Source organism: Amaranthus tricolor, chromosome 17, assembly GCF_026212465.1.
Source record: "Amaranthus tricolor cultivar Red isolate AtriRed21 chromosome 17, ASM2621246v1, whole genome shotgun sequence".
NCBI classification, from domain to species: domain Eukaryota; kingdom Viridiplantae; phylum Streptophyta; class Magnoliopsida; order Caryophyllales; family Amaranthaceae; genus Amaranthus; species Amaranthus tricolor.
Genome location: NC_080063.1, coordinates 11,335,663 through 11,357,194, shown reverse-complemented (window position 1 = coordinate 11,357,194; position 21,532 = coordinate 11,335,663). Strand labels below are relative to the sequence as shown.

The following is a 21,532-nucleotide window of genomic DNA, read 5'->3' as shown; positions in this document are numbered from 1 at the left end:
AAAATGCGTACAAAAACGTTTAAATTAATAATCATCATCAGTCAAAATGAACATGCACCAACAGGAACAGAAACTCACTTGAGAAAGGACCTAGCTTATCAAGCCAATCTTCTTCTTCACAATCAGTATTCGAAAAAACAGCATCAATGGAAGAATATTCACGATCAGGATACATATCAGGCTCAGGTGTGTAAATGGGTTCACCTTCAGAGTCAAGTTCTCTTCCCCACTTAGGATCAGTCTCAATAGAAGTTGAGTCATCATAGTAATTAAAAGACTCTTCCTCAAACGATTTCAGTCCAGATCTAGGGTTTCCATCATCGAACCCCTTAAACTCTATCTTAGAAGGCGATTTGTAAGGAGATTTGGGGATTCTCAGAAGTAAAGAAGTACGCGAGTTAGGGTTTTTCATGGGTGAGTTGATTGTCGAGTTAGGGTTCTTCAGGGGGGATTTAAAAGGCGAACTGGAGTTTGCCATGAGAACAACACGAAAGAAATTAAGGAATAAGGTGAAGCTTCAACCCAGATCCAGGGTTATCAGAGAACAACACAAAAGAAATTAAGGAAGATGGTGAAGCTTCAACCCAGATTTAGGGTTTTCAGAGAACAACACGAAAGAAATTAAGGAAGACGGTGAAGCTTCAACCCAGAATTAGGGTTCTTAAATGAGTACAATACGAAAACGGCAAGAGGAATAGGGATGGGTAGGGTTTTAGGTTTAAAAAGGGAGGGAGTGTTTAAATGGGTGGGTATGTTAATTAGGATTTTAAGTATGTTGATTAATTAAAAGGGAGGGAAAATTAGTATGGGTAATGGAGGGTATAATTGAAAATAAGATAAACTACTAAGGGCATAATAGTTAAAAATGCATACCAAAAATAGAAATGGGACAATTAAGGTGACTTGACCATAAAAGGAAATGGAACACCTAAGCTGAATAGGAGGGAGTATCAGTTTATGTAACATTCGGGAATTTAAAATAAATAAAATCATATTGGGCTTTAAACCAATTAGAAAATCTACCATGAATCAAGTGAGTTAAGTAAGTTTTAATAATATATATATATATATATATATATATATATATATATATATATATATATATATATATATATATATATATATATATATATATATATATATATATATATATATATATATATATATATATATAATTAAATACCCAACCCCTTCGTACCCAATAACTCAAATCCCCAACATTTCTTCTCCCTCTTCTCACTCATTATAATTACCCACTAAACCCTTCCCTTCTTCAGTTCTTCCTCATACATACAACCCAAAATTACACTCATTTTCCTCATTCAATTCATTGATTGTCGAGTAAACCAAGTTTCATAGATGCCCTACTCTTCTTGTTGATTGTTGGTGTAAATAAACTAAGGTTTGAATCTCTCAATTCCTATGTGTAATTTTATTCTATTCTTCTTTAAATTCTGATTTTCTTCTCGAAATTCGAACCCTAGCCATCTTTGATTGGAATTTCATGTAATATCAACATCCTTGTAGGATTTTATTCCATTGAAGTAGAAATTAGCAAGATAGCAATTGAACCCTTTCCTTTCCCAAGTTTCTGTCCGATCGAAATGGGGAAAAATAATTGGGATTTGGTCTTGTTTGTTTAAGCATCGAAAATTCAAGACAAACATCAATTTTTGAAGCCTGTTTTGTTGTGTTCCTTGCTGATCATCAAAACAGAAGGTAAACCCTTCTTGATTTCTTTTCTCTTCTTTCTCAATGTTTATGTTTTATTCATATGAGGTTGATTTCATTGGCATACTTTCATTTGCATATTCCTTTACCATGTATTAAGCCCTAAATTTTGAGGAATCTTGAAATTTATATAAATTAATTAGATGAGTCTTGTTGATTGAAATTAGTAGCTAGATATGTAATATTGAGTTGTTGAATTACTGTTAGAAATTAGGAGTTGTGGCAAGTAATGATAATGGTGAATAATCGAATAAATTGATGCTCTTGGATGAAACACTAAGTACTTGTAAACTTGAGGATAAATTGATGCTCTAGGATGAAACACTAAATACTTGTGAATTTGAGGATTATAGAGAGAATACTTATTCTTGTGTCTATGATATGTAAAATTGGACAACTTAGGATATAATGGGAAGATGATGATTGTTGAAATGAATTCGTAGAATTTTGATGATTTATACATAGTGGTGAGATTGGGATTTGAATGTTGTTATTAATAAATATGGTCAAAGTGGTGATATGAACCTAATTGTGGAATTGTAATTGTAGTAAAAGCTAATTCTCACAACTAAATTTGAGTATTTTAGTGATCTTGGATGTGTAGTAGTCTTTTGAATATTTTAATGGACTAAAATGGTTATATTTGTTAGTTAGATATATAAAGAAAATAATGAGTATTGAGAATCCTCTAGGTGAATATAAACAACCTTAGATTCTTTTAATTGCTTAGAAATGACCTCATGGCATGAGTTGTTGGAGTATTAAGAATAAAGTCTTAGTTAAGGTGCAAGGGTTAGGAGGAGATGCAATGACTTAAATAAACCTAGATTGTAGTATCGAACGCTTTGTTGTGATGTTATGGTCGTTATGCTCCAGGGGACGACATCATCGAGGAACCTTTCTAGCGATCGCGGAGAAACGGACTTAGCTCCTTGAAGCATCTTTGGTGAGTAGTAGCAGTCCCTTAAAAAGGGGTCCGGCCAGACTACAGTTTTTGAAAATGTTTTATTAAAGTTTGTGAAATTTATATTGTTGAGATAAATTTTTTTATGAATGATTATGTTGATATTGATATGGTCAATGGATCGGGCTTACGAGTTGGTCGTTGAGGAGTGGTGAGACATTGTCTCCTATTCCCTTGTTTTGAGGTGAATTGTCATTCAAATATTGACTAGCCTCAACTGAGAGTGACATAGCCTTAGAGCTATGGATGTTCCTCTCAACTAGACTCCCTGTGGCGCACATAGATCTAGGAAACTGATGTTGCTTTTAAACTTTGTTTTGAGTTACTGTGTTTTATTGTTTTGGATTGTTAATTGTCATTCAGTTTAATCTGATCCTCTATTGTTTTCAAATTTTATTTTGATTACAGATCGGAACCGGCCGAGAACGATGGGTTAGCGATGTTGATTAGAGTGCCAAGGATGTCATTTTGAGCTGAGCATGGGGAAATTTTGTAGTTTTGTATTAGGTTTTTGGATAAATGTATATTAGACTTGGTTATGTTGGTTATATTGAACTTAAAGTGATCTGTTTGTTTACCTTGTGTTTCGATTATATTTTTGGTTTGAGAATTAGCTGAGTTAGTTACGTTATAGAGCTGGTGACCCCCTTTGCTCATGTTTTGCAAATGTGATTTAAGTTTCTTGGGAAATGAGCCCCATGATGACCCTGTTTACTCAGTCAACGTTAAGTCGGGTTGTTACAGTTTAAATTAGTGAAAAATATTTTAAAGCAGTAAAAATTAATTACAATTAGTATAAATCAGAAAAAATAATTTTAATTGGTAAAAATCACTTAGTAAAAATTAATTTAAGTCTAATTCAAATCACTAAAATTTAATTACAATAGGTATAGGTATATGATAAGTGCAATTATTTGCACTTATTGTGTCTATTTTTATGCTCCTTCGATGAAGTCTAGCGGTGGTTTAGGGCTGTTTTTAGTCCATTTACTCCGGTTTGTAAAATTTTGATCCTTCAGGAGTAATTGGGCTTTTAGAGGCCTTCAATGTAAGTCGGCTTTAGCATCTGGATGCAAAGATCATAGGCAGAGAGTAAAGCTGACTCGGCTTCCCAAGAAGACCAAGCCACCGCCGAGTCGGCTTAATGTTCTGGAAATCAACAATACTGACAGTGACAAAAGCCGACTCGACTTTTATGGAAGGAAAAGCTAGCGCCGAGTTGGCTGTAGGTTTTGGAAAATCACTGCTCTGTTTCATCAAAAGCCGACTCGGCTTTCTGCTGAATGCCCTCGACCGCCGACTCGGCTTTTTTTGAAATTCTGCCAGCAGTTACGTCTTTTAGTAGATATTATTAATAGAGTTAGTTTTATTTTTTGAGAGAAGTTTTATTCCTGGTAGTTTTCTGAATTCAGCACTTTAGTTTTATGTTCTTTGATTTGCTTTTGTTGAGAGACTTTGTTGTTACGTGAATTCCTTTTTGCAATTTACATTATCGCTCTTCGTAATTAGTAAGTTTTCTTTGTTAATTGCTTTATCATTTATCTCTTGCATTGAAATCATTCGTCGTTTTATGTTTAGTGTTCCCTTTAAGCCATCATTTATTATGAACTACATATTTACCATCATGATTAGTGAGTAATTTTCTTCTCTAGGGTTAGGGTATAATCCCTAATTCAAAGCATGGAATGACATTTTATTGATTGATTGTGTGAGTTTGAGTCTATAATTAAATCTATGCTTAATGAATCTCTGTTTAAATATCTTTATTAGCCTTTTCAATAAAACGGAAGTTTGAGATTAGGATTAATTTAAGATTGAGATATACATAAGTTAAATTCCTACTAGTTTAACCAATAAAACGGAAGTTTGAGGATTAACACTAGTTTGGTCTTAAATCGATACTAATCAATAGAGCGGAAGCTTGAGATTAATTAGATCACATTTAGTTATGCCAATGACTCAGTTTCATACAATCATGAGAGTTATCGATTCCCATGTTAGAAATAGGTGATGCCCGACACCCTAGAGTTTGTTGCATCATCGTTATCTTCATACAAGTTATTGTTTTAGTTTCAGTTTTTGCATCGTAGTACTAACTTCTCCGACCATATTGTTTTCTTGATCCGTGTCTTGTAGTCATAAAACAAACAAATTGATTAACTAACCTCCTTGTGTTCGACCCGCGACTACACGTCAACCCTGCGCTTGCGGTTATTAAAATTTGCAATATCAATATAAATCAAGAAAAAGCAATAGGCAAAAATCAAGTCAACTAAACATGAGATTAAAGAATAGAGACAATGTGGAGGCAAAGAAGAAAAAAAAGGACAGTGTGAATGGGAGTGTAGGACTGATCCAAAATCCCCCATTTTTCCTTAAACCCTAAACCTTGACAAAACCTCACCGAACAAACCACCATGATAACCACTATTATCTTCCGAGAAACACCAAAAACTATCCTATACCATCCGCCATTTTCTCTTCTCTTGACCCGTTCCATGGGAGGTGGGCCTCGAACCTTCCCTGGAGGTCTCAACAAATGGCAATGGAAGCGCCTTCATGAGAAAAAAGCCCGGGACAAAGAAAAACGTCTTCTTGACCAAGAAAAGCAACTTTACCAAGCCCGCCTCCGCTCCCAAATTCGGGCCTCCGTTTCGGACTCACCTGATCAACCCGAAGGCCTATCTCACTCCCCTATGTCGCCCAAGGAACATGTTAAGTTACTTGCTGAACGGTTTATGAAGCGCGGTGCGGAGGATTTGTGGAATCACGATGATGGGCCAGTGCATTCTTCCCCCAAGCCCGACCCAATTAAGCCCATTGACGCGCCTATTGATGTGAGGAAGTATATCAAGGAAAGAAATTTGGATGATTATAAGAATTTGAATTTTTCTGGTAATGTACAGCAAAAGAGGGGCTTTTGTGATGGGAATTTGATAAGTTTGAGGGGATTTTTGGGAAATGTACAGCAAAAGAGGGGCTTTTGTGATTGGAATTTGATAAGTTTGAGTGGATTATTGGGTAATTTAGAGCAAAAGAGGGGTTACTCTGGTAAAGTGAAGAAGAAATTTAACTATAATAGGAATGGGAGTTCATCAAGTGATGATGATGTAGATAATGTAAGGGTAATTGGAAATATGAGGTGGCCACAGTTTACTCTTGAAGGAGGTCAAATGGGAAGTGAAGATGAGGGGGAAAATAGTGGTGTGAAGAGTGTAAGAGGGTTCATGGGGAATGCCACATTAGGAAATTATGATGTGAAGGTAACAAAAAGGCGAACTTTGAGGAATTTGGAGAAGTATGCAGAGATGGAGGATCAGGGTAGTCTGACAATTGAGGAGATTAGGCAGGAGTTAATTGAGCGTAAACGGGCGCAAGAGACTCAGGTGGAAGAGACTCCTGAAATGAGTGATCAGGATGAGTTTGTTGGATCTGGAAAGAGGTGGGTTTTTTCTTGATTTGTTAGAAATATTGTGTGATGTGTTTGCCATTCTTATTGTTGTTATTGATGTGTTTATCAAGTTTTATGACTAAGACTGTATATTTTGTTAAGAATTTGATAGTTTGGACTTTGGATGATACTCTATGATAGATGGCAGATTGATTTGAATATTGCAATTTAGAATATATGAGACTGTTGGTTGTTTTGCAAGTATGATTGAATTTCAATTCAGTGGTGGATGTAAATTTATCACTTGTAAGCTGAAGTAATCTTGTTAATTTTGGTTTCAGATTTGAGGATTGTGGCATATCACCCCTGACAGTTAAGGCTTTAGCATCTGCTGGCTATGTTATGATGACTAGGGTTCAAGAAGATACTCTATCTGTTTATCTTGAGGGTAAGTCATTGTCAGTCTTCATGGTGTTTTATTTTTTAAATGAATGTTGAATGAACTTGTGCCAGAAAGATATTTGTTTTTTTGAAGTGAATGTTTGCTGAATGTTCAAGAAGATACTCTACTGTTTATGATCACTAGGGTCTATTGATGGAAATATGGTAGCTTGCGAAGCTCTGTTATTGTGGACTAATTTTAGGGAATCTTTCTTGATTTTGCTCACGTCAAAAGAAACTCTATAAGAGTCATTGGAACTGTTTTATGGCATGAAGCCTTGTAGTAGGTAGTTTATGGCTTATATTACTTACATTTTGGTGTTATGTTCACCTTTCTTTGGTAGGTAAGGATGCATTTGTTAAAGCTAGAGCTGGAACAGGCAAAACTTCTGCTTTTCTGGTATAGTTTTGATCTTACTTTGTTTTGGGTTAATTTGTTATCTGTAGTACATGATATGCCATGCCTGCAATGTCCTTGTTAAATAAAAACAGCTTCCTGCAATTGAAACAGTTTTGAAGTCTATGAGCAGCAACAAAGCTCAGCGTGTGCCTCCTGTATACATTCTTATTCTTTGCCCCACAAGAGAACTTGCTAGTCAGATTGCTGCAGAAACAAGGGTTATGTTGAAGTATCATGATGGCATAGGTGTCCAAATGCTTGTAGGTGGCACACGATTCAAAGATGATCAGAAACACTTGGAGTCAGATCCTTGCCAGGTTCATCATTTTGTCTTGTATGTTTTTTCAGTAGATTGATGGCATCCTGAGAAGGCATTTTACAGGACTTTCAATCTATTCTTGTGTTGCAAAGTTTGTCAGCTAAGCTTTTTTTGTGTTTCATTTTGCGTAATTGGGGCCTTGGGCTCAATTTTAAACAAAACCTTTTGATACTAAATCTTGCAGATTGTGGTTGCTACTCCTGGTAGATTACTGGATCACATTGAATCTAGATCAGGCATATCAGCTCGATTGATGGGGCTTAAAATGCTCGTACTTGACGAAGCTGATCATCTGCTAGACCTTGGATTCCGTAAGGATATAGAGAAAATTGTTGATTGTTTATCTCGTCGACGGCAGACTTTACTCTTTTCTGCTACAGTCTCAAAAGAGGTTATTTTGTTCTCCAACTTACAGCTGTCTTAATAAGTATGAATTTAGGGTGTGCAATGACTTAAATGTTTTTTTTTTGGATAATTGTTTGTTATGACTTAAGGGATTTGTATGTGCAGGTCCGGCGGATTTCTCAACTTGTTCTTCGAAGAGAGCATTTGTTTATCAATACTGTGGATGCAGATTTTCCAGATTCAAATCCCAAGGTAGAGTGATGTTCCTTTTGGCACTTTGATGAAACTTCTACAATAAAATTGCATGGTTTATGTCAGCACTTGTCTATACCAAAATTTTTCACCTATACTCCCCTTGTACAATTGCTATTAAGTCCGTCTTGTATGAGACCGTCTCACCATTAGACAGGCTCATATAATTAGCCCATTTCTTTAATTGATTACTTTAAGATCGTAGGTGATTGTTTTAAGGTTATAAGTAATCACTCTAAGACTATAAAAAATAATTATTTTAAAATTGTAAGTGATCAATTTAACGTTATAACTGATCACTTTAAGACAAAAAGTGTGTTTTGGGCTAGCCCAATAAAGATGGTCTCACCGTGAGACCGTCTCAATAAGATAGAGCAGTATATGAAGTGGTTTGATAACCAGCTGTTTTGCTAAGCTTCTACGTTATATTTTGTTTTTGGGTACATTGATTGCTTTGGTTTATGTTCAAACTTGTGCTAGAATTGAAAGCTTTTCAGGTTGGACATTTTTGAGGGCTTGTTTAGTACCAGCAAAAGCAAACAAAAGTGAATTAAGAAAGTCGACATAAAAGAAGGAATTTGATTTGTTTGGTTAGGGGAAGCTGGAATGGGGTAAATGTCTTTTTTTTTTTTTTTGATATTAGGCTGTCCTATAGAATTATTCCCCAACCTTCACCCATCTTACTCTCATATGTGATGTGACATCATATATCTCCCTTTGTTAGCATACTCAAACTTCCGTTGTTTTCTAGCTTCTCATTATTTTGACTAGCTAGGGTCTTGAACTTGCCAAAGCTATTATGGATCCATCCTCTATCACCATTGGTTTCCTTTAGTTGTGGCCAAATATCTGTGATTACATCCGTGTATGGCTGGATAACCTGAATCCACCTACTTGAGGGAAAATTTTGTCTGTTTTTGGCATCTACCTTTCAATTTAATCTAGAATGTTGAGAAAGGGCATTTTAAGTCTTAGTTTGGTTGCAATGTAGCATCATTTCTTTCTCTTTCTCTCTCTTTCTTACTTGGTGTTTCTGGCTTCTGGTTTATAATAGTGGTGGTTCTTTTGCTGGTGCATATGGCTCTGATGATTTCCCACAATGATGGTGTCTTACAGAGTTAAGTTACATTGATGAAGGTGGTAGAACTGAAATAGGTGTAAGATTTTTGAGCCGTCTAATTTCTTCGTCATTCTTTGGGTGGTGCTTTATTTGAGGACGATGGAAAATTTCTGAGATGTCATTGGCTCTGAGACCCTTTGGTATGTAGTTGTCAGTCTAGCTTCCCAGTTATAATACTTTATCTGGAGCTCCTTGATTGAGTGATTAGTGTCAGCTTCTCTTTTTATGTTTCAGAGATATCAAGGTGTTGGATAAAACAATAGAAAGGTTTTCTTCTACGAGCTTTCGACCTCAATACTTTTTTTGTTGTTTTAACATGGCTAGGGGTTTTCTATAGAACATTTTATCTTTTGTACTCCCACGTTTTGTATTTTAGCTCTTGATAAATGTGACGTAATTTATGTACCCGAGAAATATCAGTCAAAGCTAGAAGCAAGGAAAACTACCCGAAGCTAGTCAAATGATTTGCTGTCATGGGATCGTTTCCTTTACAGAGCCATCCTACATTTTTTGGTAGCATTTTACAGAAGGTAACCACCACACAAAATTTTGCGTCAGTTTGTTACTAATACTTTTGTCAGTTGCAATGGTTGCAATTTGACAATGTGAAATGGAACGTATAGGTGAGTGTAACCGTTTAAGGCCTGACCAACTGAGCAAGCAGGTCTTCTATCGTTGTATGACTAACATGGAACATTTTTCCCGTTTTGTTCTTTTTGTGGGCTATACATTACAATGACGTTATTGTTTGTTTTAGTATTTTCGCTTTCTCTATGTGTGACGAGTAATTTAGTTGGCTATCAAACGTATTTTCTATATAAATTCTGTCTTTTATGTTATGATTTTCACTTAAGTTGGATATTAGTGTATCAGTAATTGTCTAGCGACTTTTTGACTTTTATTGGGACCTGCTCGTAAAGGTTGGTAATTGGTCTGTAATGAATGAGAGTCTTGTGTATGCAGGTGAAGCAGTCTTATGTTATTGCTCCCCATAATTTGCATTTCCAAGTAGTGTACCAACTATTAAAAGACCATATTTCTAAAATGCCGGATTACAAGGTGAGACGGTGTTTTTTATCCTGTACTTGATCAATACATATCTCATCTGTTTTTGTTGTGTGATGGTTTGCTTAAAAACTTGCTTCCAGATTATTGTTTTCTGTACAACTGGAATGATGACTTCACTCATGTATCTTCTCTTCCATAAAATGAGGTTAAATGTAAGGGAAATACATTCAAGAAAGCCGCAACTTTATCGAACTCGCATAGTCGAAGAGTTTAAGCAATCAAAACAATTGATCTTAATTTCATCTGATGTATCAGCTAGAGGGATAAACTATCCTGATGTCACTTTGGTCATTCAGGTATGCTTTGGGTTATTATATCTTCTACTTTCTTTTCCCCAATTACTTGTAAGTTAAAATATTTTTACCAAAAAGATCTCACATTTGGATGAAATGTTGCAAGTGATTGGGGATGGAGGAAACTATCCTGTCCCTTTTTATCGTACTTTGATTTAGCTTTGTCTTTGTGCTACAACAGAGTTTTTAAGTAATTTGTGTAGATTACCCTTGTATTATAACAGAATATTGAATGACCTTATGTGTTGGGATATATTAAGATGGTTAAATAAGAAATCTAGTCATCATTCACTATAAATGAGTATGTAGTTATGTATATTTATTTGTAAACTCCTCTCCCTGAAAATTTTGTATGCATGTATAAAGTAGAAAGAGTAGAATGAGTTTAAGGACAAAAAAGCTGAAATTGCAGACACATACGATGGAAGAACGTACAAATACGTACTCATTTGAGCAATCATATTCTAAATACATCATCTTTTTTTGCATGCAATATAAGGAAGTGCAATTGTAATAAAATGCCCTTGCTATTTGAAACTTAAAGAGAAGAATGTGGTCCCAACTCACTTTCGAGAGGGGAAGATGGGTATCATTGTGAAATAAGGCAAAGATACTTTCCTCTAAAGGAAACATGTACTTATTTCGAAGATTCCCAAAAATTAAGTAGATGTACTCCCTATGTCCAATGATTTTGATAGCCATTTATTGTATAATATTATCTTTGTGACTATGGCACTATTTATACAAATAAATGAAATGTGAGTATCTCCAGGTTGGAACTCCTACTGATAGGGAGCAGTATATACATCGTCTTGGGAGGACTGGTCGTGCAGGAAAAGGTGGTGAAGGCATTTTGCTGCTTGCACCATGGGAGGAACATTTCTTGGAAGACATAAGGGACTTGCCTATTGAAAGGTCCTCTGCACCACCTAATGACGACGATACAAAATCAAAGGTTTTTCTTTCTTAAAAGTCTTTCACATTTAGTCATCTCGATAATTTCTTTTACCGAAAAAGACTTTCTCTGGTTAATGACTTCTGTGTTGTTTTTAAAACTGATTTTTCCTGTTCAATCTCTGCTGTTTTCTTTGTTGGGTGTGGTGTGCATGGCTTGTGTGTATAGAGGAATGTGGAATCAATTTATTTTTCATTATTTTTTGAGCTGGAAGTCGACCAAAATCCACCTTTTTATGCTGTTTCTTTCACAATTGGGCTGGCATGTTTTGATCCCGAACTGTGGGTGCTTGTATCGTGGTATTCCATCATCTTTCTATGTATAAACTATTATGTTGTGTTTCTCTCCTGGTTTTGCAGATAGAGAATTCAATGGCAAAGATCGATGCCAGTGTGAAAGAAGGTGCTTACCATGCTTGGCTTGGTTACTATAATTCTCTCCGGGAAATCGGAAGGGATAAGACATCCCTTGTTGAGTGGGCAAACCAATTCTGTGAGTCCATTGGGTTGGAGAAACCTCCTGCTCTTTACAGAAAAACAGTTGTGAAAATGGGTTTGAAAGGTATATCTGGCATCCGTGTAAGAACGTAACACATCACGAAGTTCAACGTGCTCCGCTAGACAGATTTCTTGCCCTATCGTCATGGAAAATAGGCGAGTTTTGTATCGTTACACCAGTACTGCAGTTGAAGATGGTTAGTATAGCCAAGTTACTAAATAGAAATCCTTAACCCCAGCAATACGACTTTGTTTGCTCGGATAACTTGTTTGTTTACTGTAAGGCTGTTGGCATCAAATTGAAACATGCAGCATATACTTGCTCAGGAACTACAATCTTAGCGACTATTCAGGCAAGATTTTGTTCGTTTTTGTATCGAATTTTATCTATGTGTGTAGATCGTATTATACATTCTTCAGTTAATGTTAGATTCACTCCATCTCTGTTCATAAATATGTGAATGGTGCCTTTTATTCTTGGAAAATTTCACATTAATAATCTTATCTATTGTCCATCTGCTAAAAAAAAATGTATGTTTCATTTACTAAATAATCCTTAACCTCTCTATTGCATGTGCCAGCTGAAAATACGCTCAATTTAAATGAAAATCGTTATTTAATGGCCGAGAGTTTAGTTTGAAGGAGGATAAAGATTTTCGAAAAATGAATGTTTTATTTGCTGAAACAGTGCTTTAAATAGAAACTGTGGTATTTAAGTGGGGTATGTTTTCAGCTTATACATGCAGTAAGAGATTATTTAAGAATAATCAAAAGTCGATCATTATGGTTTTGTAAGAACATTAACAAAGTTGGTAGTGGAAAGTTATGCTTTCAGAAGAAGTTGCATCTTGAGTGATGGTGATTATTTGAAAAAAATAGGCTTTTATAAAAAAAATTAAATAAATTTGGTTTCAAAATAATTCCAAAATAAGCGTTTTTTGTCCGATTCTATGTTAAGGGCTTGTTCGCTATTACTAACAGCAAACAAGAGAAGAACATGTTAAAAGTCAAAAAAAAATTTACCAAGATTTTATATGAACAACGAACAACTAATTTTTGAAAGGAAAGAAAAAAATCAAGGGACGCTTATTTTGGGCATTACTTTTTGGGAACAAATTTATTTTTAATAAAAGCCTTTTTTTTTTTTCTAATATTCAATAATAGTTCTTGTTTGACTAGGTGTGCTGAACTTTGGTCTCTCATAAATTCCTTGACTTTTAATGTGATGGGTTTTGGACTTTTAGTATCCACTATTAAAATAGGTTTGATCATTGATGAGAGCCAATGATATCTTGTGGTTTTAGTCCAACTTTTCATGTGACATCAAGATTCAAGGAATACTTTTTGTTTAGTACTTCTATTAATAACCCTCCATTGCTATTTGCATATCTTTACTAGGATCAGATTTGTCATGTTTTTTAGGAGGCATAAATGTTTAAAATTCAATTATTAATGGTTATGGAGACATGAATTTTTATATCATGGATGGTATGATATTGATAATACAAATTTTTGTAAGAAATAGTCTCTTTGAGAGACTATCTCTAATAGGATCGGCCATTATATATTTTTTAAAATATTGTAAGTAGACATTTAAGATATTGAAAGTAGGTATTAAGAATACAATAAGTAAGTATTAAGGATAATATAAGTAGACATTAAGAATACAGTAAATAGACATTAATCTTTAATGGATTGGGCTTGAGATATGTCTCTCAAAAAGACGGTCTCTCAAGAGACTAGTTGGATTGATAACTAGAATGGAATTATTGAATGTGAACAATTGAATAAAACTGACATAAACTAGTAAAACAAATTGTAGAGAACATGCCTTGTGTCATGGAATCACCATCCTTTAGAAGAGCTTGTTGGTAAGGACTTGGTGATGGATGCCATTGGGCTATGTTGTGCTCCGTCGTATCGTGATAACGTACTTGAAAGCCATGGTTAAGTCCACAGCTTCGCTCTGTCCATGTCGTTTCTTGTTCTTTTTATATCGATTCATCTTTTCATAATATCTTATATTACATATTTACAATAACAATAATAATAAATACAGTGTAAATGAAAAATTATATGCAAATTTAGAATAAATGAAATATATAAATTTTTAAATTATTATTGCATTATATTTAGTACTTCTAATAATTTTATCAATAATATATTCATCATTGTCAAAAATTCATCTTCACAATTATGATCTTGTTAAAAATTGAAAAAGGTGACCTTGGCTCAACCTATAGCTCAACCACACGTTGTGCTTGTTTGATCGTGTCTACGTCGTGCTCATAACTGTTCATGTTATATTTATGTTATTTTGTATTTTTTTTAAACGAGTTTATCTAAGTACCAATACGAGTAAAAACTAAGAATATAATAAAAATGAAAAAAGTGTGAATGTGTAAATAGAAAATAAGGAAAAAAATCATGTAGTCTAGAGAGTAATAATTTACTATGTTATTGAACGCCAAGCATGACTCATGACGTATGCTTCTTTTGTCCAAACAACAAATGATTAAATCACACGCACTAGAGACTAGAGTAGTTTATAATTGTGGTCAAATGTTACTTCTTTATCAAATTGTCATAAATTGTCATATTTTTTATTTTAATTTGTCTTTTTAATTTTATAATATTTTTTTATATTTTATTACTTTTTAAAATTTTTATTCACACCTCTTTTTTATTTTTCTCACTGTTATTCTTACTTACACAATTTAATGCTTCTTATCAATTTTTTATATTATATATCAATTATTAGTGATGCAATTTAATGATTTATATTGTTAAGATAATTCATAATTTATAAAGTTACTTTAGATTATCCTTAATTTTAAGATTTGCAACATTTTGAGCTTTTTGCTATTGAAATGTGAATTTGAAAGTTAAAAAAGAATCTTTTGCTTGCCACCCGAACAATGAGGCCTAGAATTTTAAAATTGACTCTACAACATTAAAAATTATGTCAATATAATAATCTATCACATGCTAAGTTTTTACAAGAATTAAAAATATTACAATAAATTATATTTTATTGAAAGGAAAGTTATTTAAATTATTTGAATTCTTTTCTATATGTTCTCATTTAAAAATTTTTTTTTCAATAATTTCACTGCTCCTTATATAAATACATCACTTTCATATAAGTGATACAATCATTGAGCAATAGTTCTCCTATACTTGCGTAAATTAATTTTATGGTATATGAATAAATTTCATTAATAAATAAATTCATTAATAAATAAATTTAAAATCATATTTTTAGTTAAAATTAATAAGATTTTTAAATACTTATTAGAATTGGAGATGTATTGCATCACTCAAAACCATAGATAGGTCCGCCATTGATTTCAAGCATATAACAAACTATAATAGGACAACCTAAAAAATACATTTTTTAAAAATTTATATATATATATATATATATGTGTGTGTGTGTATATATATATATATATCTGTGTGTGTGTGTGTATATATATATATGTATATATATATATATATATATATATATATACATATATATATATATATGTATATATATATATATATATATATATATATATGTGTATATATATATATATATGTATATATATATGTATGTATATATATATGTATGTATATATATATATATATATATATATATATATATATATATATATATATATATATATATATATATATATATATATATGTATGTATATATATATATATATATATATATATATATATATATATATATATATATATATATATATATATATATATTAGGAAAAAAAAGTTGGTGACGAAATATTTAAGGAGCGAGAGCGACCGTCAACCAACTTTTTTTTCCTAATATATATATATATATATATATAATAAGGAAAAAAAAGTTGGTTGACGGTCGCTCTCGCTCCTTAAATATTTCGTCACCAACTGTTTATAAGAAACCATATTACAAGATTAATTTAATTTTAAATGTTTTTTAAGCTAATTAATCAATAATAAAGTCTTATAAATATACTTTTATGTTTTATTCGTTTTGCATTATTTCACATTTTGATATAGGAGTTTTTCTACCTAAATAATACAAAAAGAATGAAATAAAGTATTATTCTATTCTTACCCAATAATTCATGTCATATCCGTATATAATTAAATTCATTAATGTTCTAATCTTGACAACTCTTTGCAATGCCAAGTAGTACAAAAATAATAATCCTAGTATAATAAAATAAGTAAGATATAACAAATTTATAGCAAATTTTTTTTTTTTTTTTTCCAAAATCAAAGTAATAACAAGACATACGTGGTGGTACAAGTCTATAATTGACTACTTTGGCTTCATTCAAATTGCTTAACCTTGCAAGACTTGGACTCCTCTTTATGATTTGACATTAAAAATCTTGATTTAAAAAGTCTAATTTGGAATTATGATGACAAGATTTTAGCTATGGATTCTGGTGGACTTTTTCTCCAAGGGTGACGACACAATTGATTTTTTTAATTAGAGATTTAATAAAATGGATAAAGTTTTAGCTTAAGTTTTAAGATATAGTAATAGGACTACAATAGAGTATGAAACCTATCTGTCATCATCTCCATATACAACTAGAAGTATATTTCTGTCGTCAAATTAGGGCAATATTAGAGTCGAATTTGAATTATATTATTTAAAACTTTTTACATTTAAAATTATATGATACAAATTAAAAAAATATTTATGACCATGTTCCTTGACGGTATGTTGGTGTGCTTGCATTAATTGAATAGACTAGTAGTGCAAAAAAGATCTATCAAACGGTTTCAATTTTAACTATTAACGGTGATAAAAATTAAAGATCGGGAAATATTAAAGGAGATCAAGGCAAATCGAAGATAACATATATATATATATATATAAGGAAAGAGTAAAAAGAGATATAATGTCTTTCTTTTTGAAAGAACAAGAGATATAAAGACTTACAAGTTCAGAAGGTAGAAAATCGAAATGAATGAAGAATAAAAATCCATATAGAGAAGCATTGGAAATATCATTTGGTTCATGTAGGTGAAACTGAACCATCTAAATCATGGTTAATCATTCACATAAAAATTGAACCATCTAAGATTTTGTTTGGGAAATTTCACGTGGTGACCCTGAGTTTTTGACTTTTCTATAAATAATTTTTAAATCCACGTGGTAACCTTGAGTTTTTAAGTTTTCTATGTGGTGGATAAATGTTAAGTTTTTGGTTAAATTAAGTATTTATTTCTGCTGCATTAAGAAATATATGGTCAATGACGGTGATAACGACGCTTGTTTTTTTAAAAAAATATCATTATGTTGGGTAAGAATAACGTAAAATTAACCAAAAAAACTGCTCTTTTATGTACCACGTGGAAAAGTTAGAAGGTAAAGGTCACCACATGGATTAAAAAAAATGTTTCCACAAAAGTCGAAAATTCAAGATTACCACATGAAATTTATCATTTTCTTTTCTTCATTTTCCTTTTTCCAAACAACTTGCTAAATTGAACTTTATTTTACTTGATTGAATTTTCTTAAGGTAAAAAAAAAATTACATACTAATGAGTAATGAAGAATGACACACATGTGAAGCCAGAAAGATAAGGAATCAAAATTAGGCATTAGTCGACCACGATTTCTTTGCCAAACGCATGAAGATCAGATGAGTTCTCTAAGCCCAAAAGCATGCTTCAAACTTGTAAATCGACATTCAATCAATCATTTACATTAGGAATCCGTCAAAATTAGCTTTTATATGATAAGCAATTAAGTATTCATTCATTCCCTTAATTCAACACAATTTTTATTTAAGAAGATTTCACATGATATAATTTTAAACTAAATTAATTAAAATATTTATTTTTTATTCAAAATACTCATTTTAATTGTTTAATATTCTCTTTGTCTATTTGATTATGCTACAAAATACATCTCACTTTGATTCTGTAATAGAACAAAATTAAATTAACAGATCAGGAGTATTTAATACGTCACCTTAATTATTAAAATTGACTTTTCAAATATTAAAACACGCACTTTAGTAGCTTAAAAGAGCTACTTTATGAACATGTCTCAGCATGAGACAATTTTATACAATGCAATAATTACTCCTACTAAAATCCTAGCTGAAAATTAATTGACTCAAAATGTTAAAAAGAATTTTACATTTTCAACGCCCAATGCAAAAAACACATAACAAATAATTTCACATTTCAATATAAATTAAAATAAACTTATTTAACAATAATTTTTTATCAACCTCCTTCAATCTTTGATTGAATTACAATTTTATAATAATTGCAAGTTTTGAACACTAACAGAAATTAGCGGAGTTGTGATTTGTAAACGACTAATACGCCGTGTGATGAGTCTAATAAGTAGGGATGGCAATGTATCGGACTCGGCTTGGATTATACATACTCCGACTTTACTCCGGATTTTAGTCGAACTCTTTTTTTCAGTCCACCTCCACTCGGAGTCGGATTATGCATACTCCAAGTTTGCCCCAACTCGGACTCTCGGACCTCCAAGGGAGTCGGATTATTATCAAACTTTATTGTTATGATATTGTACTAATGATTTAAAGCATACGAAGTTAACAAAATATATTTTTCAAATACAATTTAACAAAAAAATATGTACTTTGAATTCAAGTTTAACATGAGACATATTCCTAATAGTACAATTTAACAAAATTTTCTCGCATTTTGATTTGGCGTATTTTATTTCTTTTGATCTGATTTGTCGTATTTTGATTGATTGATCTAAATAAAAATACCAAGTAGTTTTTCAAAATCGAAAATTACAATTAGTATGAAAGAGAACTTGAATTAGTCACGTCTAGAGTTTTAAAGGAAACAAAATATTGGATTAAAAGTCAAATTCAAAGTCGGATTTTCTTCAGGGTCAGAGTCGGGTTGGAGTGTCGAATTTTTAATAAGGTCCAACTCCGATCCGTCTCTAACTCGGATTCAGATCGTGAAGTCGGATAACCTTTTCCTCGGACTCAAATCGAATTATTTTTCTCGGATCGAGTCGAATTAGGGTCGGATTCAGACTAAATTGCGATCCCTACTTCTAAGCGGCAATAACATGTGACACGGCATGGAATGGAGACAACAATACCATTATTTCTCTCTCCTAAATCACTATGCCACGTGTAACCATAACATGCCACCTAATTATTTCTGTACACTTCATTTTTTAATTAATTTAACTGCTGCTTAATCTGATGAGAGATCCAGTTGTGAGTTATGTCAAGAGTCAACTCTTCGTTCTCTATTTTAGGAGTAGTCTGCTTCTTCATGTGTAGTTTACATTAACACTCCACCCATCTCAAAAGACGGTTATACCCTTTTGTTACGTTTGAAAACGATAACTTTATTTGAAAATTTAGAATTAACTCAAATTTATTATTTGGCAAATTAAAAATTTATAATTTTGAATTTAGATCAAATTCTACCATTATTTTTAAAGTAGTTAAAGTTGAGAATTTGAGAATGACTACCCAAACCTTGTCATTCTCAAATTTTTCATTTATAATTTCATAATTAAAAATCCATAATATAAAATGAAATATTTATTCCCTAACACTACATTAATTAATTTTAATAATCTTAACTTTTTATAATATTCTACCTAGAGTTGTGCATTCATATATTATATATCAAAGGATGTTATTGTTGGTTGTTGATTCTGTTTTTTTATTCACCCCTTTGAATTAGTATCAAAGAAAATTAATTATTTTTAAGAAAAAAGTAAAAAATTGATATTGAATTAAGAGATAAAGTGAATTATGTAGATAAAATTAAAAGAGATTTATGATGTATAGGCAAAATTAAAAAAAAAAGTAATAGGTCCATTTTTAATTTTAGCTCCAATGGAAAACCAAGGAAGTCAATATAGCAAAATCCACACAAGGGTTCACCTTCTAATATCCAAGAAAACCAAAAAAGTTGGCATTTGAGAAAATATAGCAAACTTGGACCCATAAATACATAAATGTTAACAAATAAGTCAATCTTTCAAGGAACATCATAGAATCAAATCCTTGGATACAAAAATGAGATGGAATTTATAAGTATGGACAATCTAGTCATTTTAGCTCCAACTAATTAATTTTTGGCTCCATCTATGCGAGTGGTCAGACTCAAACTAATAATTCCTCTTTGATTTACATCATTATTTTAAAAAAAATAATAATAAATAAAAAAAAGAATGAGTTGTATGGATGAAATAAAAAGAGATTTAAAATGTATTGATGAGATTAAAAGAAAGTGATCAATCATTATCTAAAACTAAAAATGATGCAAATTAAACGGAACAGAACAAAATGACAAATGCTACTAATTCAATGTGACCGAAGGAGTACTTGTCTATAAATGTAAACTCAATCTATATAATAACCCTTTTCCTAACAACCTCCTTTAGCAAAACCCATTAAAAAACACAACCAACTTCGTCTTCTCCTTCCTCTTCACTCTTCATATATCATTTTAATTAATTCCCCTAAGTCCTAATCAATTCAAACCCACATGGGATTCAATACTAAAACATCTCCAAGATTCACAACCTTAATCTTCATCATCTTTCTCTCTGTTTTTCATGTTACGAATTCAAGGCATATCCCAAATGAGACCAATGAACAAGAGCACACAGAGACACAATCAAGTTCAGAAAGTTCATCATGGCAGTACCTTGCAAATGCTCCAAAGGGATTAAGCACAGATGATCATCAAGCTTACTGGGTATCGTATCGGACGGTTCCTGGTGGTCCTAATCCACTCCATAATTGATCAATCACCTCCACCAATACACTACAAACCATAATTAAGGTTTTTTTTAGTTTTTACCTTTTATTTATAGATAACACAATACCATGAATTTAGTTGGTTTTATACTTTACAATTTGATCTGTACAACTATACAATTTGTAGTTATGTACACTGTAGTCTGTGTATTATGTATCTTACAAGTTATAGGTATACTCATACATTATTAGCAAATTTTGCTTCTGTGTCTTACAGAAACATGCTTCAATTCATCAGTATTTTTCTATTGTGCAATTTCTTTGTTATTTTTTTTTTTTTTTTGTTTGATAATTGGAAACAAACCTTTTGTTATCATTTTCCAAAAGCTATTAGGATGGTGAAAATTAATCCTATGTAGTATGTAGAAGCAAATAGCAATTGCATAATTTTTTCATTGATTATGTTTTCTATATCAATCAATTTCCCTTTTTTAGATATTTTTTTATGTTGTAATGGGACTAATGAAGAGAGGAGGGTAGCATCAAACAGTATAGTAATAATAATATTGATAAATTTAATAGTATATATAGTTATTATATTATATTCCTCGTATTTTCCTTAGGTGTCTTATTTACTTTTGGGATACTATTTATATATTACTCTTAAATTGTATTTTATTATTAATTTATAAGATAAAATATAGTCATATGGGATCTCATTTTATTTGTTTTAATGTAAAGTTTATTAATATCAACTTTTCATAATTTTTAATTATAAATAATTAGATATATTAGTGATTGAATAAGTGCATTGGATAGGGTGCATAAAGTAAATGAGACACTTAAGATGAATAGGGAGAGTAATTGTTATTGAAAACTCTCTCTAATTCACCATTAATAACTCATTTGCTTTCTGAACACTATTTATCTCTTACTCTTAATTTGTATTTTATTATTAATCTATAAGTTAAAACATAGTCAAGTGAGATCTTGTTTGATTCGTTTCAATACAAGGATT

General features: G+C 31.8%; 1 protein-coding gene across 1 annotated transcript; it reads left to right on the top strand.

The window, feature by feature from the left end:
- Positions 1–4,975: 4,975 nt before the first annotated feature.
- On the top strand, positions 4,976–12,253 carry LOC130804824 (probable DEAD-box ATP-dependent RNA helicase 48). The gene is made up of 10 exons (XM_057669436.1): positions 4,976–6,137; positions 6,428–6,534; positions 6,872–6,927; positions 7,020–7,244; positions 7,431–7,637; positions 7,757–7,843; positions 9,927–10,022; positions 10,112–10,327; positions 11,097–11,279; positions 11,639–12,253. The coding sequence occupies exons 1-10, from the start codon at positions 5,113–5,115 to the stop codon at positions 11,867–11,869; spliced, it is 2,433 nt and encodes an 810-aa protein (XP_057525419.1). The 5' UTR covers positions 4,976–5,112; the 3' UTR covers positions 11,870–12,253.
- The last annotated feature ends 9,279 nt before the right edge of the window (positions 12,254–21,532 follow it).